Source organism: Saccoglossus kowalevskii, chromosome 5 (assembly GCF_978046115.1).
Source record: "Saccoglossus kowalevskii chromosome 5, keSacKowa6.1, whole genome shotgun sequence".
NCBI classification, from domain to species: Eukaryota; Metazoa; Hemichordata; class Enteropneusta; family Harrimaniidae; genus Saccoglossus; species Saccoglossus kowalevskii.
The window spans coordinates 8,658,548-8,682,283 of NC_140645.1; the positions used below are offsets into that span (position 1 = coordinate 8,658,548).

Sequence of the window (23,736 nt, forward strand, 5' to 3'; positions counted from 1 at the left end):
TGAATTGTAAAGTGTAGTGTATAAATACTTACAACAGAACCATGATCATCACTGTCACCTGATGTATCATCTTTTAGTTTCATCAGCTCCTCTTCTGGTTCTGAAGTCTATCAGAAGGAAAATACAAGTGTTAGTTCTTAATATCAAATGTAGACATTACACAAGAACACAGTTTAGAAGAAAACACAATTTATATGATTTAATGTAAGAATAAAAGAAGAAAATTTCATTTATACAGACACAGAATAATTCATTTTCACTCTAGTATATAGTACAACAAAACTTGTCAAGGCATTGTTTTAAACAGTATAGGGCATCACACTTTGACGTTATTACCGTTATATACATTTTTGCCAACCAGCATGCGAAAATGTGATGACAAAGGTCGCTCACAGATCAACACAGGCTTGTGATCTGCTGCACATGTTTTGTTAATATGAACACATACATGTATATTCGATAACTATAGCAGCAAACAATGGCATTATTTGATTTTTGGTTTTTGTCAATCAATCACTGAGCATGCTCAGAACGTAAACAAGTGCAAATAGACGGGGACAACCATGCATTACAACATATAGTAATGTCTGAATTATGATGAATACCTGTGAGGTCTCCTTGATAAGCAGTTGAGGTAAATAAAGAAATGGTCAGTATGATGTAAAGTGAAAATTAGAAAAAAAATATACACAACCAAGGAAAAAATAGAATGTGAGGTACGATTGTCCCACATGTGTGACAGGGGTGCTACGTGCCCGTTTCACACATTTGTGGAATAGTATGAACACTAAGGAGAGGGGAGGGGGTCACATTTAATGTTGCATCTGCATAAACTGCATCATACACTGTATTTTCTTTGAAGTGAGTAAAATTAGAAAGAGCTACCATGTAAGCAAGAAATGTGGCGATAAATAACAATTGATAACCTGTGTATTTTACACGTCTCCAAATCTGTAGCATACATATAATGTACATGCTATTTTGTTCTCGGTTGTATATATTATTTATTCTGGGATGAAGCATAAGCAGTTTGCATGGAGAATAACTGTTCAATATAAAAACTGTGCAACATAACATTTTGTATTGATCAAATCCCCATAAATGGCATAATAATATAATTATAGTAATATAACTTAATATGAAAACAAAGATAGATGTCAGATTATAAATTTTATTTTACCTCATAACCAAGTTGGCCAACATCGTTCAAGTCCATGTCTAATTTTAAATCCAGTCTTGGAGTCTCTTCCTGCAAGACACAAAATAAGCAATCCCTGGCAGTTAAGAAACATGAAATATTAACACGGTGAACTTGTACTCTCAGATTATTTTTTTTTTCTTGGGAATGGGACTATCGTTATATACCAAATTTAAGGTCTCTATATGCATGTTTTGCATGAAATATTCAAGAATTCGTCCTTATTCCAAATTACTCAGCGGTGATTTTTTGCACATTCACACTAATTAAAAAGGTTAAATAATTAAACTTGAACACACAATCAGTGGGAAACCAAAATAATTACCAATAATCATACATGTTAGAAATCATTGTAAATTGAATGTATAGTACCATAAAATCTGTATTAGAAGCCGCACTCCTAATAAAAGTCGTATCCATTCTTTTTTGAACAATTGAGAACTAAAAGTTCACCATTTTCGTATGTGTAGATGCTCTAATAGAAGCTGTATCCTCTCTGTTGCAATATACCATTTTAATAGGAATTGCAGCTTCTAATACAGATTATACAGTATTTTTGTTTTGGAATTCGAGCAAATTCAGATTGAGAAGTATTTCTTGTGATAGGCCCCAGTATAGCTATAGGAATGATTTCAGAGTGTATTTTAGTGATTAGTCCTACATAACACTGACCTCATCATCGTCTAATTGTAACATTTGTATATTTTCTTCTTTTCCGCTCTTTTTTAGAAAACTTCTACCTGTACCAGTCAGTTCAAATCCAGCAGATTTACTGAGAGAAGCACCTTTACTCTGCAGAGATAATGACATTTGATATTGTTAGACTCTCTCCTTTATACATAATCCTACTCTGTATCGACAGTGTCAGTCTAAATCAATTTACAACAAGCTTACACGATCAGATTTTCCTGATAATTCTGATGTAAATAACAAAATCTAACAAGTGTGATGTACAACACCTGATTGTATAATCTGATGGTATTGAAGAGTAAAGTCTAATCCTACATTGTCTGATCAGGTTATTCTGACATCCAATGGCTTTAAGATGTGTGTTATGATATGAATGGTGAACTTGCCAGTGTTTGAATACATTGAAAGCGACTGCTGTGATACACATGCCTTAAAATAAAAGTGTCAACTCACAAGGAAAGAAGGAAGCAGGGGCAGGGATGGTGGTATGAAGGAAGAAAGAAGCAGAGAAAGAGGAGTAGGAAGCAAAAAAGAATGGAATAATAAAGAAGAAAGTGATCCAAGGAAAAATTAAAAGGGAAAGTAAGAAGGCATGAGAAAAAAAGAGCCTGGCAAAATGCCTCAAATGCACACAGTCACACACAGGTTTACATATTGACATGATATGACTTTGCTGAAGGGGTACACTAGTATATCCACGTTACCCAGAACTTACACCGAGTGATGATCCTAGTCCACCGGCTGTTGCTAATGGATCTGATCTCATTGTGCTACTGAATCTACCAGGAGCACTACCCATTGTGTTTGACATACCACCAAAACTACCACCTACTTCACCTTTCAGTGGTCCTAAACCACCACCCTGTAGGAAATATACAAAAACGTACTATGAACTCAGATCAGGATTCTTCTGATTTCTAACTAGGCAGTGGTAAATTCACAATTTGAACATTGAAATCAAGTTGTTCCTGTTATCTTATATCTAGCATTGGTTTAAACTTTTTGATGGATGTATGTCATCTTAGTAGAAACGGCTTGATGCATATACCAGTAGAACATAAATGTTCAATAATATTTGTAGCAAATGCTCTCTGAAAAATGACGTACCAATAGAGAGTAAAAAGCAATGTGGTTCAAAACAACATCTGTGTTTGCTTGTGTAGTCATACATCAAAATAGATCATATTTTAAAAATCAAACACAAGATTCATGCAATTTATGATTTATGTGTGTTTCAATTAAGCTTTTCACCACCAGACTTTCTCGTCCAAAATTTCTGCACTTTTTTTCTTATATTTTTTTTTCTTATATTCTATATTTCTGGAAATAAACCTTACTCTTAGAGCCAACAGACAAAATTTGAGTATTTATACTAAAAAAATATTGATATTTTTGTCCCAATTTTCTAAAGAAAAGTGAAGACTATAAATGGGACTATTTTATGAATTTGTGATGAAAAGAGAGAACTGGTGGTTAAAGTAAAAGATTAAAGAAGCAATTCTAATACAATATGGTAAATCTAGCACACTAACTTTTCATTATTTACATTGGCACAGCAATTTTTATTTAAAAAACAAAAAAATACTCACAGCACTCATTGCTCTTTTATCAGTTTCTTTAAAACTTTTCTTGGAATCTTTAACTTTTTCTTTCTCTTTTTTCTTTTTGTCTTTTTTCTGCGGCGTCTGTCTACTTGGTGTAGGTTTCATTCTTTCCTCCACAACCATCTTTCTATAATATTCGTCACACGGATGGTCCCACACACTCTCACCAGACATAAAGTTGAAGTAGTATATATCCCCGCCAGTTTGGTCTTGACTGTAAATAAAAATAATACTAGTAGTTTAATTCTCATAATTGTTATTAGTAAATTAGGGACTAAACATGGTGGTGCAGAGTCAGATAGCCAAACTATTGGATTACACAAAAAAGTTTAAAAGATAACTAGATAAGTGTAGGCAACTGGTGTGATACGCGAAGAGCAGTCCAAAGTAAAGTTACGCGTATATTACAAGAAATCAGTGAGTTGACTGGTTTGTGTGCATCTAAAGCTATTTTGTTTTAATAGTGTCCTTCGTTATTCGCAAGTATGTTCGTTTTCTGTTTTTGAATACTGCAATAAACTCACTTATTTATTCAGGCAAACCTTCCAAAGAATTCTTTGCAAACATTGGTTTGATTGGCGTACACATTGAACTCACACAGAATGGGATATTTATGACAATTGAGCGTTTTGATTGTCACAAAGAAACTATACAGTTGCGATCATCATAATTTTTAATGATTGACAGAATGTATCGCTATCTTAGCAATGTATAAATGCTCACTCTGCATTACTACATGTAATAGTAAGCCTCAATGAATAATGTAAGTAATTGTAGTAATCAAGACTGGAAATCTCATATTCATGTGATGCAAAAGGGTCATCACACAAATTGTTTTCTACACATACTGTTCAAATACTGTACAATACTTTATTTCCGCTTTGAATTTATTTTCATTATTTTCACTGAAGGGCTGATTCAGTGAAAATAAAATCCAGCGAATATACCTTTTTTCCTATATTTCACATTCAACTCATCAAAAATCAGAGAAAATAAATTCCAAACAAAACACCCAAAAAGCCTTTTCAGCGAAAATTAATTCCAGTTAAAATAAAGTATTTTACAGTTTGCATAAAATGACGCCCAAAACTAATCATGTCTGTGCATTGTCCCAGGGCACCTACGTGATGAGTTTCATTAGAATAGGATGATTAGTTTTTAAAAAATTTATGAATAGCCAAAAATTGAATTATTATGCAAATTAGGTAATTATGAATATATTTAAACCCAAAACTACAGTGTAAGAAGACTTCCATATTGTTTTAGATCATTTACGTACTATGATTCATTGAAATAAGACGATTAGTACTTGAGATATTGATGGAAAAGCTGAAAATTTAATAATTTATATTTATGCACACTAGTTAATTAATATGTGCAGATTTTAACACTAAACTAAACATGACTGCATGTTAATGTTACTTTATTTCATCAAAATGCAATGATCACAGATCAGTATTTGAGATATACGCAGGAGTCAAAAAAGTGTAAAACTAAGGATATCAAAGACCACATGATACTATTTTGTTTTCTGCAGTCAACAAACTGATTTTGATTTTTGGTGATTCCATTTTGACCTGGGATCCGCAAAAAATCAGTCCTGTTAATTAAAGAGCACATTGGATTCAGAGTTGATGCAAAACTTTTTTAATCTACTTTTCATCCAATACTGCGCTATGTGGTTACCACTTTCACAAATATGAAAACTACTCACCATGGTTTCCAGTCTGGTGGTAAAGGTGCGTTAATTCCTTCCCTGGCAACCCACATCAGATGAGGCTCCTTTATAGGATCTATACCAATCACCTGCGCATACTCAATTATTTCTGTAAGAATGAAAAAAGGTACATCAGGACTAGACACTAAGGGAAGTCAGTCCTATAGCCCAGGACAAGTACTGGTAAAATTGCTATTCAGAAAAAACACTTTCTGTAACAGTCTACAGTAAGTATATAGCCAACATACACATTTTGGACAAGTGAGTTTTAAAGATAATGTCATACAGTAGGCCAACAAAATTGTGTTTATGGTGATCGGGTGTGTCAGCAAAATCATGAAACACCAACCATTTTTAATAAACCACTTTCCCGGAAATTAAAGAAATAGCATTTTTGCATGTATACACATATCGGATGTGGGGTGTAATGCAATAATTCAGTGGTAATATTGCACTTGTGGATATACATGTACCAATTAGTGTCAAAAAAATGGAATTTCTTTCTACTTAATATTAGTATACTGAAATGTTTGTATTTGCCACCAGGACAAAAAAAATGTATCTTTCTGCACCCCAGTCGCACTACTTCCGAGAAAGTGGTCTACTGAAACTTGATTAGAGTGAGCCCTCTATGGCAAAAATGACAGCAGTGTCTTAAAAGGTAAATATGTAAAATAAAATATCCTAAAAGTTCAAGTACAATATTATATCTAAAGTTAACACAATTCAGAACTAGGTGATATTAAATATAGTGAAATAAGGTGAAGGGTATGTTCATAGTAGTGGCAAAATGTCTGTCGTGCATCAAATTTTTGCAGTTAGAAACCTGCTTCTCACACATTTTATTTTACAAGTTTTGCATACGGATGAAGTGTGCCGCAAATAGTAAAATGCTGTGGTACTGAGTAATTTAATACAACAAACAACAAAAACTAAATACACATCATACATGTATTAAAAATTATGGTTGTGGGCACAAATCAGCAAAAAGTAAAATTGAGCAAATGTACCGGTACTTTTATAATCTATAATAAATCAGAGATATTTATCAACGAAATTTGCACTATTCTGTGAAAAATAATTCGAGTATTTTTTTTCGGATTGTCTGATTCAACAGCAAAATTATTTTTTTTTCTTGTACAATGTACATGATAAAATAGGGAGATAATCAAAAGGATTTATATGTGAAGTAAATATACAGTTTATATACTCAATTAGAAATCACGGAACTCACCATCTTCGGTGGGTTGATAGTGTTCATCATAATCCTCTTCAAGGATCAACTGATCTCCCATCATCATCTTGACGGCTGTTTATAGTGCTTGGTTACGTTTACAGTAGAATAATATACCTATAAATACGAGAAAATGAATAATGTACACCAAAAAATCCATGGAATTTAGCATGGAGAAAAATTACTTGGGACTACAAATTTTGTAAAAAAATATTAAGGTGGGTCTAGGATAAGAACTACTACCCTACAGTTTGAATTGTTCTCTGTATATCATGCTACATGGTTTTTTTTGGACACATGCACATCTGTTCGTCTACCAGCATGTTAAATTAAAAAAAAAATATAATAATATATTTTTGTTTGCATACATATATTATTCAGTGAGAGCTTTGGCTTTGCACACTCGTACTTGTGCGGCTGTGCACCAGCAGGCTCAGGGAAGATTATTATTATAATCATTCATTTTGACTCACCAAATGTTTCAGTTCCACTCCCTCAGAATATGCAGAAATATCAATCAAGGTGTTGTAATGGTAAATTACCCTATCATCACTATATTTCATACATACTACACTGTCACTCGTCTCAACTTCTTTGCGAGGCCACTCACTATGGTAAGTTTAAATAATTGACACATCATCGGAATTCCCCCCTGCCAACTTTTATGCTACTCAGCAAAAACTGACAAACCCTGGAGGTGTAAGTCAGATAGTACAATATGTTATTTTTATGATTTACTCTGTATGATGTTTCATGACCTTCCTCACAGTGATGTCAGAATTACCGGTATCTTCAGATCGGGTTTCAGCGATCAACAATACATCTGATGAAGTTATTGAAAGCTTCCCTTGATAAAAATACATTTTAATTTATTTGGGATTCTGGATATGGTACAGTACGGTCTGAGCGAAATTTTACATTTAGCTTGCTTAAAGGCAGCTTAGTTTGCTTTTAAAACTGACACATATCTAAATACTGTGAAATATTTCCATTCCCATGTTTTAGCTGGAATTAATTTTTGCTGAAAAAAATTTTTTGGATGTTTTGTATGGATTTTATTTTCACTGATATTTGATGAGATGAATGTAAAATATAGAAAAACAGGTATATTCGCTGGATTTTATTTCCACTAATCATTCCTCTATTAAAAATAGTGAGATAAATTCCATGCAAAAAATAAAATAATTTTACGGTAATACAGAATAATCTGTCGAAATATCCCTTATACAATGTACAAATGTATTACTAATATGGGTAACAAGTCTACAAAGATTGTGAAATTATTGATGATACATGTACATGCTTTAAAAATGTTTTAATGTTAACACATCAATGTAACTTAATTTTGAGCCTTGTTGTTAATTGAACTACTGTAAAATACTTTATTTTACAATGTAGCTGAAATTAATTTTTGCTGAAATGACATTTTGACTGTTTTGTGGGAAGTTTATTTTTACTGATTCCGGATGACTTTAGTGTAAAGCATAAGAAAAAAATTCCACTGATTCATTCCTTCAGTGTAAATATTAAACAAAAATAAATTCCAAGTGCAATTTATTTACATTTGTACAGTATTTCAAGCCTAGTACATGTAGCTGTAATACACAATGTCATTTAGGGTATGTGTTATTTGTGGTTATACACACATGGTGTTATGTCAGGGCTGGTCAATGTTGTGGTCAGAATGAACTGACGTGTCAATGAGTGGTTTACACATAACATATTACCAGTGTGCCCTTTAAGCAGACACTTCACTGAAGATTGTTTATGACATACATGTTGCTAATTACACTCATTCACTGACAGCGTACCAGTGACACAACAGAAAATCATACATTGATAGAGTGACCTTCATAGGCTTGGAATGAAATTTGTAATTTGGTAATATGAAATTCTCATTTTAAAGCAGGGGAGTCGTCCCTGCGTCAGATGGCCATAGCAAGTTATTGTTCACAAACAAGCGTCTACGCATGAGCCTTTGCATTTTTAGCGCGTGTTGTTATCGTCGCTTGGGACTCAATTCCCGCGTGTGCGAAGGTGACGACCCTCCCGCTTTAAACAAATTAAGTATGAAAATGAAATAAAATGACGTGTCATAACAGTTCAGTTTGTCCTTTTAGAAGCTCCCCACAACCATATACAATAATAATTTTAGTTGTTGAGTATCTCTTCCTCAGTTTACATGTATCAACCTAACTCAACTTGATTTTTAGGATTCCATTATGACCCATGAAACCAACAAAATCAGTCTGGTACACTGCATATGATATTAGTTGTGTACATGTAACCGAAACAACTTTTTTCAAAACATGTTTCTAATATTGTTTGTGATTATAATTATATTAGACATGCATAGCCCATCACTCAAAATTCTCTAGCTTTCATATAATAATCAACATTCTAATCATCCTTATTAATCATCTTTCTAAAGCTTTGACTTTTAAACATTTGTTGAAATGCTTACTGAAATTATGAAATACAGTCTTTACCAGAATTGGTTTCCACTTTTCACAAATTTTGCGTGATTACATTTTGCAGTAATGACATTAATGTCACTGGAGTTTTTTTTTTTTTTTTAGACAATAAGTGACAGTGAAAATTTTGTCCTTCTATTTATTAAACTGTGCACAAATCTACTGCTGAAAATGATCACAGTGCTTAGGTGCTACAATTGTACAAAGGTTGGGAGCTTTGAATTCTACAGACCAATGTACTTTTAATCGAGGTGATTCTATTGATAAAGTTAATAAGACAAGGCCAAAAGGGAATACACATTCATTTCTGGTTTATAATTAGAAAACACTATCAAGGCAGAATCTGTCATGGCATGTAAGTCTTCATCAACTCTCATAATTAGATACTTTAAATTGCTTCAATTTTGCATTTTCGTGAATTTCACAAGGCAGTGAAAATCACAAAATATTGTAGCCGGAAACATTTTGCAGAGTAACAGTGATTTTTGCCAAATTTTGTATTCACAAATGCAATGATTAAATTATCATTAAATTGCCTAAATTTCTAGCAGCAAAAATTAGTTTAAGTGGGTATACATTACACCAATCAAATGTATTATAACTATGAAAAATAAAATGAAACAAGGAATAAAATGTGAATATACACTTGTATACTAAAATTTTAGTACATTTTTAAGTTGTCATGAAACATTTGGTTAATGACCTAAACTATAGGAGACAACTCAAATTTTATAAGACATTGGGAAGGAAATGTGAATATATACAATGTACTTGTATATTAAAGCTCAGACTTTGAATTTATTACATTATTTTTATAAACAAACGATTTATCAAGCTACATGTATCTTTGATTGGAAGTCCATGGAATATATTAATTTAAGTAAATTCTATAATATTTATCATAGAGACATCAAAGGCAATAAGTCCAGACGCAGTTTACAATGGTGTCCTTCAAAAAGTACAGCATGTTATTTTACATGTATCTACATGCCTTGGCAATTTTATCAAATTACTGAATCTGGATGCCGTCTCAAATTCAAAGTTCAAACATTTCCAACTATTAAAGATTTCTCTGTGGTGCACACCTGATTCTTGTTTTATCCTGTATACATTCAGAATTCCCACATTCAAAGTTTTGTTTTTGAACTTTTACTTCAAGTAAAGTACCATCAAATACTACATATATTTTAGGTTACTAAGGTTCTCCACAGGGTATTACAGCATATACCCTTCCCTATTACAGCAGAAACCCTCCCCAACTACAGCATATACCCTACTCCCTATTTTAATCGATCACATTGATAGACATTTTTCCAGGGATGAACACTGTGTTATTCAGTAGTTGTGTTTAGCATACACCCTAAGCAGAATTTAATTTCATAGCAATGTGTGAAGGCAATTTTATTTGTCTAACCATGAGACATTTGGTTCAACCTAAATTACTGGAAACAACACAACTTTTACAAGACGTTTTCAGAATGTATATACATGTACCATTAAATATCCCACATCTGGATGCCTTGATGCCCTTCAAAATAATATTCAATTTTTAAGTGTTCTGATAATAATGAAGTTCAAGATCTGCATTAGATTACAAAAGGACCCATTGCTTTATCGTAACCTAATTCAATGCTCATACACACTGTATACTGTACAGGTACTTTCCTGAATGACAATGTACTATACTAGGGGGTGGGGATAGAAACTGGAATAGCTTGATACAGCAAGAAGTACATGTTTATCACCCACTTCACCAGAGTAATGCAAAGAATAATCTGAAAGACCTTCTACACATCCGCATGTGTTCCAGGCAACTCATCAAGAAGTAACGGTTTGACTCACGAAGCATTTAACAATTTATTACAAGTTTTCAAGAAAAAAACAAACATGTAGTAATAATAAGTGCCGTATTATTACATTGAAGGCTAAACTATTATTAATCGTTTGAATGCCATTATTTTTTATGCCAAAACATATTCTCTTACATAAATAAAAGTGGTATAGTCAAAATAAGTCATATTTTAATGGTTCAGTATAGAATAAATGCAATTTTCAGTGTTTGTCTATCTACTATTTAAGAAGTGCTTCTAAAGAGCAAAAATGTATACATTTAACAATCTTGAGATATACATGTACAGAACAAACCAGTCAGCAACTTAGCTGGCAATATTTAGGTCGTTTTGCGGTTAGGAACAATATGGTGGTGACTAAATCACAACTTTTGGTTCTTTCCTTGAAGACTCAGTACTGTAATTACACACATTCATTTGTCCATTGACAAATTTGTCAAATGAATTTTGTGATTCAAAATTTTGTTTCAAAAAACTTTTCTGTTATATCATTATATGTATATCACAGTGGTAACCTGTGGTTGAAAGGCTTAATTTTCTGCATAACCAAAAACAAATAAAGCTCTCGAAACTATGACTTTCCAGTTTTCTAACTCTTTATACAAAGTACTGTAAAATGACTAATTTTCACTGGGTTTAATAAATTTCGCTGATTTACCATTTCAGGCATATTCAGTGGGTTTTAAATTCACAGTTTTATCATTTAGATATGCTAAATTTTACATATTCACTGGGTTTTAATTTAGCGCATTTTCCAGTCAGCGAAATAAGCAAATATTTTAAAACCCAGTGAATAATTAACCTCTAGATGAGATGATATTGGTTTACTATGTGAAACTTTCATCTGTGAAGAAATTCAGACAAACTCAATATAATATCTGTGAATAAGATCAGTGACTTAGATACCATAGATTTTATAGTATTTATGATTAGAAAAAAAAAGTATTAATGTTTTTGGTCAATGCAAATCAGTTAAAAACTAAGGCAGCACAGATTTTATTAGGTTTTTATGTCGTGAATAAAAAATAAATAGCAAATTTTTATTTTATTAAATTAGCCTTGTTAAATTATTTTATTTATTCACTTTCTTTGATGTACTTTGATGACCAGAACATGACCGAAAGGAAATCTACTATAATCACTTGCAGTTGTGGTACTTTTTCTAAATCTCAAGTCTGCATATCATAAATTTAGATCAAAATTAAATAAAAATGCAGTTTTCATGAAAAATCGTAAATTTAATGATATTTTACAAGCAATAGTTGCCAGTGTGTGCCGATTTTAGAAATCAAATCGACCAGACGTATTTGGTGGTATTACTTCTGTCTGGATCGGATTTTCGTTTATTTTTTTAATTATTTTCCCGCCTGCAGAGATTATTTTCAGCTGACTCCAATTGACAGAGAGGCAGGTGATGATGTAAAAACTGTATTTATTTCATAGATTGTTAAGCTTCAACAAATCCTGTGCTGCCAGTTTAATGCAAACCAATGTTACATGGATATTTCAACACTTCATCTAGTCACGAACTACTGTTGTGTTCAACCTCAGATGATAGACATGTACTGTCATGAAGACTGGGGACAATAGAAATGCGTTAACACAGCTGTATTTACGCTCACACCCGTTATGATCACTTATAATGTCGGTTGTAAGGCTCAAATCGGAAATAATCATATAAATTGCTGGTACGGATTTTGACGCTTTGATCGAAACGGAGCTATGAAAATAGAAGTTGTACGATCAAATAAGTCACCTGAATGACACGATTACAACGTAAAACGTGCACAAGAACCTCATAGATCATCGGACGGTGACTCCCATGTACGAGTGGACCGACCAGGATGCCAAGATATTGTTTTTATATCCTATTTCAATTGTAAACTAAAGTTATGAATGATTTGTAATAATTTAACGACCTCCTACTATTATTTTGCATTTTTTCCTACCGAATATGTGAACAATTTTGTAAGAATTCCGTTTAAACTTGTAGCTGGCAAAATCCCAAACTCTCTACAGCGCACTGGAATGCATGCACCAACACGGGCCAACGGGGAACCCAACGGTCAGAAGACGATCAGTTTGCTACAAAACACCGAGAATACCTAGATCTGTTATTTGAGTTAAATACACTTACCTCTAATGGGTTTATAGAACACTCTCGATGATTTCGCTGGAGTATCATGCATGAACTTACAAATATAATAACAAATGTTCACCTGCCGATCTTCTATTTACGTTCAACTATCCGCCATTTTGACAAGAATAACCCCGCTCTCACGCTATCTCGCGAGAGCTCGTACTGGCGCAGGTACGCTTTCCATCGTTACCTAGGGAACCTCTTTTGTTGCGCCTATGTCCTCTTATTTCGTTTTGAATGACTGTTTGGTCTATTCCGTTCCAGACGACGTTGCAATCCGTCTGAATAAAAATAAAATTAGATATTGGCATTGGCTGAAAAGTATATGTAACCCTGACTGATTAAAACACAGAATACGTACTCTACTTTTACTCTACTCATACTTCTTTCCTCTGGATGTGCTGGGATTCTGAACTCGTAAAATTATTTATTTTTTTGGTAGTCGTCGCACAGCACGTGTTTGATTTTCATGTAAACAAAAAATGTATTTTACACACGTTGTACACGTCACCACGAGTCCAATATCGATGCGACGACCGCCGTCTTTTAAATTGAATGAAATCGTTCAGTTTCATATAGTAATTTACTGATAAATGTTGCCTGTGTACTTGTTTTTTTCATCTGATTTGAAAATACAATGTACAAGATGGTTACATTCCCTATTTTTTGCTCTTTTTCAGAACTTCAACATGTGTGTACAAGCATCAATAATGATATGCCAAGTTCTGCCCTGACATCTATCATTTTGCTTGTTTGTGAAATCCTAAAATTTACAAAATGATATATGAATCTGTTCTAATTTGGATTCATACTCAACTAGTTTTTAAATGAAAATTGTATTTGAAATTTCATTTTGCAATATTGTAATTTTAATAAATGTACCTCAAACTCTAGAATCTAGTGTCATCAGCTCTGATGTGCAGACGTTATCACGTGACTCAAAGAACACGGTATATTGCCCCTGTAATAGCATAGGACAAACTACTGTATTTTTACAAATACGTTCGTACTCCCCTTTTATTTGTTCAAAGTACAGTTCCTTACACATTGTTTCATTATTTCTATTTTCATAAAAAACGAAATAATTGAAATTGAACGGGTCTTGTTGTAATAACTTCGTAATCCACGCAAGTGTCAGCAATACACCATTCCTGTAACTGGCGCCCTCTAGTGAGGGAGCGCCCTTGTGGCGTCAAATGTAAAATCTCCCAAACCATTATCTTTATAAATGCTATTTATAGTACTACTATAGATCAAAAACGATATCGACGTTTTGTGAACAGTACTGCAAGCATGTCACCCGCCACTAGAGGGCGCGATTGACAGGAGAGGTGTAGTGTGTATTTTCTAAGACTTTCATGAAATTTGTATCAATCAAATTTCCCGTCGCTGGCAAACTACCCACATCGGTAAAGCCATGGCATTCAAACTACAAATAATTCAGTGTGCATACTGGAATATAAGACTGATAATAACTGTAGACACAGAGACGGTGTAAATATGCAATCACGTGACTTCACCATTGTAGAATTATATCATAGAAACAAATTGAGGAGGGTCGATACTGATTTGATCGTCAGCGTGAAGTAGTACTGCCACTCCTGTGATTAATGCTAGTAGAGAAGGCTATGTTTGTATCTGGTCATTGCGCGTGGCACTGACAGTTTGAAGGATATGAGTAACCACTTGCTTGTATTTGCCAAAATATTTGAAGAAATAGACAAATATACGCATCCCATCACACCGCAGCACAGACCGGGTCAAAAACTAATATTTTTTTGGCTTAATATTTTTAAAATTATTTTTCACATATGTATGCTTTAGTAATTTAGTATCAAACATTGAGTTATGACGTCAGTACTTCGAGATGTAGACTATGTGCAGCTGCTCTCAAAGAACTCTCCATCCAAATCTCCAGCATGTAATTTCACTGTAATTTAATTTCACTGGAATGTAAGTTCACGAAATTGGCAAGAAAAGAAATTCACTTCTATTGTTATCCTACATGTTAGCATAGATTTAAGTTTATACTTAAAGGATTTTATTTATCAACAAAATTAGCGAAAATGAAAACCCGTGTATAAGTAATGCGATTACAGTGGGAATGGTTCTAATTTCAATTTGTACAGCGATGATGAAGACAACTAGACTCGACAGAACCGTACACTACCTCAATGTTGATGATCATGTTGATGTTGGGCGAACATTTATACTCCAAAATATCAGCAAATTATAAATTAATAACCCAAATATGATCGTATTCTCCTATATATATATATATATATATATATATATATATATATCAGTAATTTTAATGAAAAAAAAGTACATTTATCTTAGTAATAGTGACACCTGTTGTTTAGTGTGATGAACCCCCACGGTTGGGTACAGGAGCATAGAAGTTTTTAATTAAAATTGTTTTCCATAAGAAAAATGAAACCATCATACATGGCCTTATAAACAGCCTTTTACTTCATAGTGGGGTGGGTGGAGTAAAGCTGTGATTATTTTTATTACTTTCTGACCATCTAGTTTGCCATTTACCATGTCCATATAAACTAAAGCTCCAGCCAATATCAGATTTGACTACTTGTTTCAAGCTATGGCACTTGGAAATGAGTGTTGTGACATGTGGCAAATGTCCAACTGTCTTGGTTAATAAGATTGGCTATATTTCAACTAGAAACAGGTAAACCAGTATACCTGTATGTACGAAGCCAGTGATCGTTATTCAAGCCAAAGAAACTGCATCTATTTATATAAATACACATGGACAGAGAATATTTTCTTGGAGCACTAAATGTGACAATTGCCCTACTGTCTGTGATAAATATACCACACCAGCTACATAGTGCCCGACGAGGAGTTGGGTAGGTAGTGAAGAAAAACATTGACTGAAGCCTGGCAGAGGACTGAATTGTTGTCAACAGCAACAAACATACTGGGAAAGTCAAAGACAGTGAAAAAACAAACAAACAAAAAACACACAGGCATATAAATACTAACTTTCTAGGATCTTTATTGACTCCAAGTAATCCAGAGTAGAACGAGATGAATCAACGCTATACTCCGCCATCTTTATTTTAATATTAGATGCAACCATTATTCTGTAGGGGACAACGGGTCATAACTTGAGGGGAGTTAACACCCATGATTTTTAAAATGCCTTGATCAATAAGAGTCTAAGTTACAGGGAACATTATTTTCATTTTTCAGTGGACCAATAAATGCATTTGACAGGAAAATAGAAAAACTCTACCACAACAGCAATTAGAACAGCTTGCTGCATTATAAGTATCACTTCCCTGTCAAATTAGTGGTTCATGCTTATTTGAATCTGAACATAACAGGCCAATTCTATCACACCTTGCTAGGCTTGAACTTCCATCCAATCAGAGCATTCCAAATGAACATGATTCTCCACAAAACTAGAGGGCGCTCTGACCAAAAAATTGCCATGATCTAAATAAAAAGAACTGATATATATATATATATATATATATATATATATATATATATATATATGCATTACCATAGTAACGTGCTTAGTAACTGGCAGAGAATGCCCTGAACGCAATTAAACTATTAGTCGTAATCGACCGACATGTTTTCAATTTCAGACTAGTGTCGCCTAGACTTAATCTTGGTGCAATATGACGTCACGGGACAAGAGGTTCAATAAAGGGGACACAATGTTAGACAAAACATCATATTTAGCGATGTCTGTGTTATTTGACCCCCTTCGGACAAGTTATCAAATAGGGGTATCATTTTCGTCGATTTCAAGGGCGAACTTAGAGAAAGGCATATCTGGCGCGCGTCGAAATTTTAACCTTCGTTCACAGCGCCTCTTCAACCCAAAATCCTGCACCCGTCCCAGGATCGTGAGGCTCACATTGACTCGTACTACCACATCGTATATCTTCATATGGCCATGTCCATGTTTATGTCCGTAAACGTGCATGTAAACTACTAGTAACTGATGTATTTATTGTAAACTGAATTATCAATACACTAAACCATATAATTTTAATTGTTGAAAGAATATCTATACGCGTGAATTAAAAAAGGAACTACCATGCTTTAATCTCATAAAATCTGATATACGTTAGACGCAGAAGATAGAGTTAGAAATATCAAATAGAAGCCATACAATGTCCATTTTCCTGGACAAGTGGGGAGACTTTAATTGTTAATGGGTTCCCACTCCTAACTGGTAACGGGTATTCAGTGTTTATTTTGTATGGGTTACATTTGTTGTATATGGATATTGATATTGTGCTGTAACCTAATTCTCATTGTATGCAATAAATAAGGATGGCTGAAAAAAAATGAAAAAAAAATAAATAAATAAAAAAAAAAATAAAAAAAAAAAAAATTATCAATATACTAGTATGTCCTAGCTGGTCTCATATGTTTGAATATAGGCACGCACGGGGGGGGGGCAACAGTTAGCACCCAAACTTGTTAAGAAATCGCGTCGATTGTCATGTCGGAAATGGCATACCGAAGAGAATAGTTGTGAATATACGGGTAATAGTGAATTTTCCAAATCGATATTGTTTACAGTAGTGTTTTTGGCGCTTAGACCGAGCTCGCACCAAGCGTTCGCGTATACATCTCGTTCGCCTGTATTGACGTTCACACAGGGTTTCTTGGGACGGGTTAACGTTTTGACCCCCATATTGCATGCCAAGGAGTTGTGCGTGAACATAACTACTGTCCCAAGCTGTTTACACGAAATTAGAAACGCATTGCGTTAAGTGCACTGCCCTCCAGTACATATTTACTGATATCACAAGTGACCCTGCCCCCCCCGGGTCTCGCCTTATATATACAGACACGCAAACATATTGACACAGGCCATAGAAACGTTTACTGCATATCGGTACATTTGTTATTGGAAAGTTACAAACACAAACGCCATACAATGCATTACTTTTTGATCAGATTTTGGTAAATATAGCGGCATGAAATGAATCTGTGCGTCAAGTTGATCAATAGCGCCCTCTACATTTTAATTTCGTGTCTATTCTAGTAACCGTGCCATAACCAACTAATTTTGAAGACTGTCTTAGTAAATGTATTTACAGTATTGTGTACAATTAACGCTACTTGTTCCAAAATCGATAGATTGAATGAAATCTTTCTAATGCACAGCAACCATAGACCCCAAGAGACCCTTTCATCACTGTAAAACCGCGACCTTTTGCGGCATCTAAAGGTTGTGACTTAGTGTGTGACCGGCGCATCTTACTTAGTATCCCGTCTATGCTTCACTACACGGTCAACATATGCAGAGATACGCTGAATCATGAGGGCTCGACCATTTTAGATCAGGGGGTGGCTGGCTGGAAGATTTGCTTAAAATGTGCAAGTTAAACCTATGCAAGACGTCGGATGGAAATCATATAATGGCACATTCAAGAAAAACAAATGTAGAGATAACACACCGAGAAAAATGTATTGGTGATACTTTTCCAGGCACCCCCATATTATTTTATGGTTGACCCCAAAGGTCCTTATGAGAATTTAGAGAAATAAAGTACATGTAGTTGTTACATGTGGTTTGGTGAAAAGATGTAAGGATTGTATAAATTGTTCTTGGTCAGTTAGATTTACAGCGATAAGATAGAAATCTACATGATTGATTGAAAGTATCAGGTGAATGCATCTTGGAAAAGTCGTAGAATTAAATGTAGATGGCAACTTAAAGCCGGGCGGTGGTCGTCGCGCATCGCGTGTCCGAATTTCTTGTAAACAAACAATGTATATTTTACATATGTTGTGTACGTCGCTATCGAACAGGACGCGGCGAAACGATTACCACCATTTAATTACAAATTAAAGTACGCCGTCTACGGTAAGAAAAACAAAAACAAAAAAACAAAACAAAAACACGTAGCTGCAAGTTACGTGTCTAGCGCTTTCATTCAGTATCAGTGCCTGTTATACATTCATTGTCCGTTCTAAATATGAACAAAAAAATCATCTCCGAGACAAATTTGGGTAACATAACATTACAAACGGCATTGCTCAAGAATGAGTGGCGGACTGATATTTTACATATAATTGTAAATAGGAAACCAACCAATAATCAAGCCGGGTATAGTATACGTCATCTACGTGACGTAATGATAGTTTACGTTGGATACATCATGTATTGTGTATACGTCATGGATACAGGCTGTAAAACAGATCAAGTGATGATGAGAGATGGATATTGCAGTACACGTGACAGGAATGAGTATTAAGGGAAGGCAATCAAATTGTATATAAATGTTGAATTACTAGTACCGTATGATGAAATAATGATTATTGACTGCATTTTTTGAAACAAAATGGCAGCTAGTCGATTATTTTGAACTCGATTCGGAAAATAAAATTACGTGCATCAAGAAGGCCCCCATTGTATTTAACGGTGTATTCAATGTATGTACTAAATTTAAATCATATATCCGTCCACATGCGGCTGAAATCCGGTTCAGGAATAGAAGAAAATGTGAAATTTTGCTAATTCTTGGCATTCTCGGTCCATGATACAAATCTTTGTGCATATGTGCATACTTGATCGGCCAAACCATGTGTCAAATAGCTGGATACGAACCGTACGGACACACGCACGGAAATCAATCCATAAATTCCCGTTTTCGAACGGGGACTAAAAATGCAACAAAATCGATATGCTGTTCATAAATCAATATTTTTTTTCCACTGAAACAAAGTCACCAAGAATGGCGATACATAAGAAAAAAAAATAGCCAATTTTTTCAACCAAATTTTGTAAACGAAGTGTCTTTGTTGGCCATTTTTCGTTGTTTTACAGTCTACGCGATCCGTGAGTTACTTACCCATCAATATTTATATCACTTTTATGATTATCACAGATAACTTTAAAAAAAAAAATCTATCAAGAATGCCTCCGGGGCAGAAAATGTTATTTGACGCCGATGACCGGGCACAAATTTACCACTTGTGTGAAGACATATGAATCGCGGCATGCCATAACAGGGAACAGCATGCGAATGTGTTACTATGGCCACTAACGTGTCCCCATCATGCATATCGCATAACATATCTCTCAACAGCGATGTCATCGTGACACTGTTAGAAGTCAGGGACGATGGCGGTGGCGGCGGCTGTCTGTGTTGTTTGTTGTCTTGTTTACGTACATTTGACAGAGAAAGGTAGAAAGCAAAATAATTCATTTTTACAGCATCGCCACCCGGTATAAGAAATATAAACCCAAACTGCAATAAATTGCGAAGTTTTTAGCCACCCCATGTTCCTATTCGTCAGCCCTAAAGCTCTGTTTAATGTTCGAGGTTTGTGATTGGTCACTGCAAAAACATGACCTACCCGTCATGCACTGACTGTATAATTATAACTCATTTGCATACGGTACACGTACTTTCAGCAGCACATTCCCATCACATACTAAATATTTGGTGCATTAAAAGCAATAAGCTCTGAGCAAATATATCATTATGTTAAGCACTTAAGTGCATTCCACGTTTAATGACCCCGATATTGTGTTATGCTAATTACATATCCATTTCGTGTACGTTGTCTTCCTAGGGAGCAGTGTTTACGATCTAATAATAATACGCAGTTTATTTAGTTTCAGTCTCTTGCCTCTTTGACGCTTGTGTTCCTGTGTATAATAAAATGAATGCCGTGGAGGGCAGTAAAACAGGACGGGAACGGCAACTAAGTACACGCGAGAAAGTGAACACCAATGACACTCAACGATCTCTACACATTAATGCCCTGGTGAATTGGCCGTATAAAAAGTCAAACTTATTATTAGTTATCTTAACTCCCCGAGGAGCATACAAACTATAATTGCAAGCATCCTAACAACACAGAAGTCAGAACTGGAAGACCGTCAAAAACAGAATAACATTGTAATTCGCGGCGTAGATGAGGATAAAGTGAAGAAATTGTTAGCCGAGAAATTGAATATTACAGGCGTTGATTTTGAAAGAGTTCACAGGGTTGAAACCGGAGTCCGGGGTAGGAGACCACTTATTGCAATGTGTGCTCGATTCAAAGATGAGAAGAACATTCTATCAAAGAAAAAAGAACTGCATGGTACCAACATTTTTATTGATGAACATTTCTCACAAGAAACCAGGTATATCAGAAATAAACTATTTGCAAAGAGAAAAGAACTAATTGCAAACAATATACGTGCCTTTGTTAACTACAAAAAGCTTGTCAGCTATGAAGGTGGGAAAAGGTGTGTATATACTTATAGCAATGCCAGTGACTCAGTGTTGTTAGACAGGGTACTAGTATTTCAAGATAGGGGTCTGGCACGGGTAAAATTAATGAAGGTATGGGTAAAGTAATTAGTTACATGTCTTGCAATGTACATGGTTTATTGAGCCTTTTACATGACGCAAGTTTTATCCAGTATTGTACGCAATTCAATATATTTTGTTTGGTTGAAACTTGGCTTACACATGGGAATGTCGATGTTCACGAGTATTTCCCTGAATTTAAATTGATGTCATGCATCAGGGAGAACAATCGGCTCTCAAGGGGCAGGCCTAGTGGGGGTGTTACTGTTGGTATTTCTAAAGATATGATCACTGGTATCAAGGTGTTAAATACAGGGATGAAAGATGCTATATTTCTAATATTAAAGTCACACTATTTCGGATGGGGCAATGACATATTGTTTGGGGCTGTATATATACCACCAGAAGGTTCTAGGGTGTACGAAAATGAGACTAATTGAATCAGTATCCTTGAACAAGAGTTAACAAGGTTGAAAACCATTTATAATTGTACAGATATTTTGCTCGTGGGTGATTTTAATGCGAGGATAGCAGACGAACCCGATTTTAGTGCAAATGATGATACAAATTGCATTCAATTTCTCCCACATCTCTACGAGAACGACTCATTTTGTATGCCACGTAAAGCTAGGGATAAATTAACAAATAACTTTGGAAAGAGTTTAGTTTCGTTATGTTGTACTTTTGGCATACATATTCTTAATGGTAGAGTGGGTGAAGACATACTAGGTAATATTACATTTATAGCAAACATGCATGTGGCAAACGTACTGTGGATTATGTGATTGCTTCGTCTGGGTTATTTGATGTAGTTTCCAATTTTCGGGTGTCAAATAGAACCGAGTCAGATCATTTCCCCCTTGAATGTACTTTGCAATGTAATTGTAATGATAGTGGTCAGGTAATACATACTCCCCAAGCTAATGAATGGAAAAAGTATCGTTGGAAGGAGGATATAAAACAGAATTTTGTAGATAAGTTGAATTCAGACGAAGTGGTGGGGCTACTAGATAAAGCACATGATTATGTAGGCGAAAATAACGACAGGGTAATTGATTGTATTAAGGGTGCATTACAACTAGCTGGGGAAGGAATGGAATGTCGCGGTACCTCTAAAAATATGAACAACCAACCACCATGGTTCAATAAATCCTGCCACGATGCCAAACGGGAAATGTTCAGATGTCTTACGTTGTTCAGGAAAATGCACACTGACGAAGCACTGTTGCAATACAAATTTGCTCGAAATACTTTCAAAAGCATTTGTAATTTTAATAAGAAAACTCACACAGACTTGCTATTAAATCGAGAACAAAAATGTTGGGATAATGTGGTTGGTCGGGATGGTATGTGGTCCGTGATTGGTCGGTATTGTAGGGGTACCTCTAGTAGTCCACAAATTTCGTCTAATTGTTGGTTGGAACATTTAAGCACAGATAAATAAGCCACAGGTTGTAAACAACGGGGACATCACTTTTGATTCAATGCTTGAGCAGCATTATGCTGAAAATGGTAATTGTGGAGATTTGAATGATTGGATCACTAATGATAAATTTATCAAAGCAGTGAAATCACTGAAAAATGGGAAAGCTACTGGTCCAGACGGAATTCCTGCCGATTTTTTTAAATGTTCTGTAAATCATTTATTACCACTCATGAGTGAATTATTTAACAATGTTTTTGAAACGGGGAAATTTCCTGAAGGGTGGTCACGTGGGGTAATTATTCCACTTTTGAAAAAAGGTTCAAAATCTGATCCCAATAACTATAGGGGAATCACATTATTGGATGTCTTCGGAAAAATATTCTGTAGCATACTAAACAACAGACTTTATGAATGGGCAGAGGATACTGGGGCCATCTCTGGAGTGCAGGCAGGATTTCGTAAAGGTTTTTGTACTGTTGACAACATATTGGTCTTGTATGCAATCGTTCAAAATTATCTTAAAAAAAAGAAGAAAATTTTACTGTATATTTGTTGATTTTGCCAGAGCTTTTGACTCTGTTGACCATAGCCGACTTTTTATCAAATTACATAATATTGGTATATCAAGTAAAATGTTAACCATTGTCAAGTCAATGTACAGTGATGTCAAATCGTGCATCAGACTTGATGGTGGGATTTCTGATTACTTTCCTTGTACTATTAGTGTTAGACAGGGCAGTGTATTGAGTCCTGTTCTTTTTTCTTTGTTTATAGATGAATTATATAATATGATTGGGAATGTGGGATACAGGGGGTTCAGCTAACGCAAGAAATGTTTGATTTATTTGCTTTATTGTATGCCGATGATGTAGTCATATTTGCTGATTCAATTGTGGGATTGCAGCGGCTGATTAATATTTTAGAACGCTTTTGTATTAAATGGAAAATAACTGTAAATAAAAAGAAAACTAAAATTGTAGTGTTTCGGAAAGGTGGCCATAACTCAACTAAAGAAAGATGGTTTATGAATGATGAATCAATTAAAACTGTAAATTCCTACAAATATCTTGGGTTATTGCTGTCATGTAGAAACAGCT

General features: G+C 34.6%; 1 protein-coding gene across 3 annotated transcripts in view; it reads right to left on the bottom strand.

Annotated features, from left to right (window-relative positions):
- LOC100369167 (uncharacterized) overlaps nucleotides 1-13,059 on the bottom strand; it is a 40,418-nt gene extending 27,359 nt beyond the window's left edge. Inside the window, exons 1-9 of one of the 3 annotated variants that reach the window (XM_085499113.1) lie at nucleotides 12,905-13,059; nucleotides 6,444-6,560; nucleotides 5,207-5,318; nucleotides 3,478-3,706; nucleotides 2,604-2,750; nucleotides 1,871-1,990; nucleotides 1,181-1,249; nucleotides 606-617; nucleotides 33-107 (exon numbers count right to left, since the gene is read on the bottom strand). In XM_085499113.1, coding sequence (XP_085355239.1) covers nucleotides 33-107; nucleotides 606-617; nucleotides 1,181-1,249; nucleotides 1,871-1,990; nucleotides 2,604-2,750; nucleotides 3,478-3,706; nucleotides 5,207-5,318; nucleotides 6,444-6,510 — 831 coding nt within the window. In that variant the 5' untranslated portion in view covers nucleotides 6,511-6,560; nucleotides 12,905-13,059. Of the gene's footprint in view, nucleotides 1-32; nucleotides 108-605; nucleotides 618-1,180; nucleotides 1,250-1,870; nucleotides 1,991-2,603; nucleotides 2,751-3,477; nucleotides 3,707-5,206; nucleotides 5,319-6,443; nucleotides 6,561-6,916; nucleotides 7,075-12,904 lie in introns of those variants that run through there. The other 2 variants (XM_085499114.1, XM_085499115.1) reach the window with 2 other exon arrangements.
- Between the last annotated feature and the right edge of the window lie 10,677 nt (nucleotides 13,060-23,736).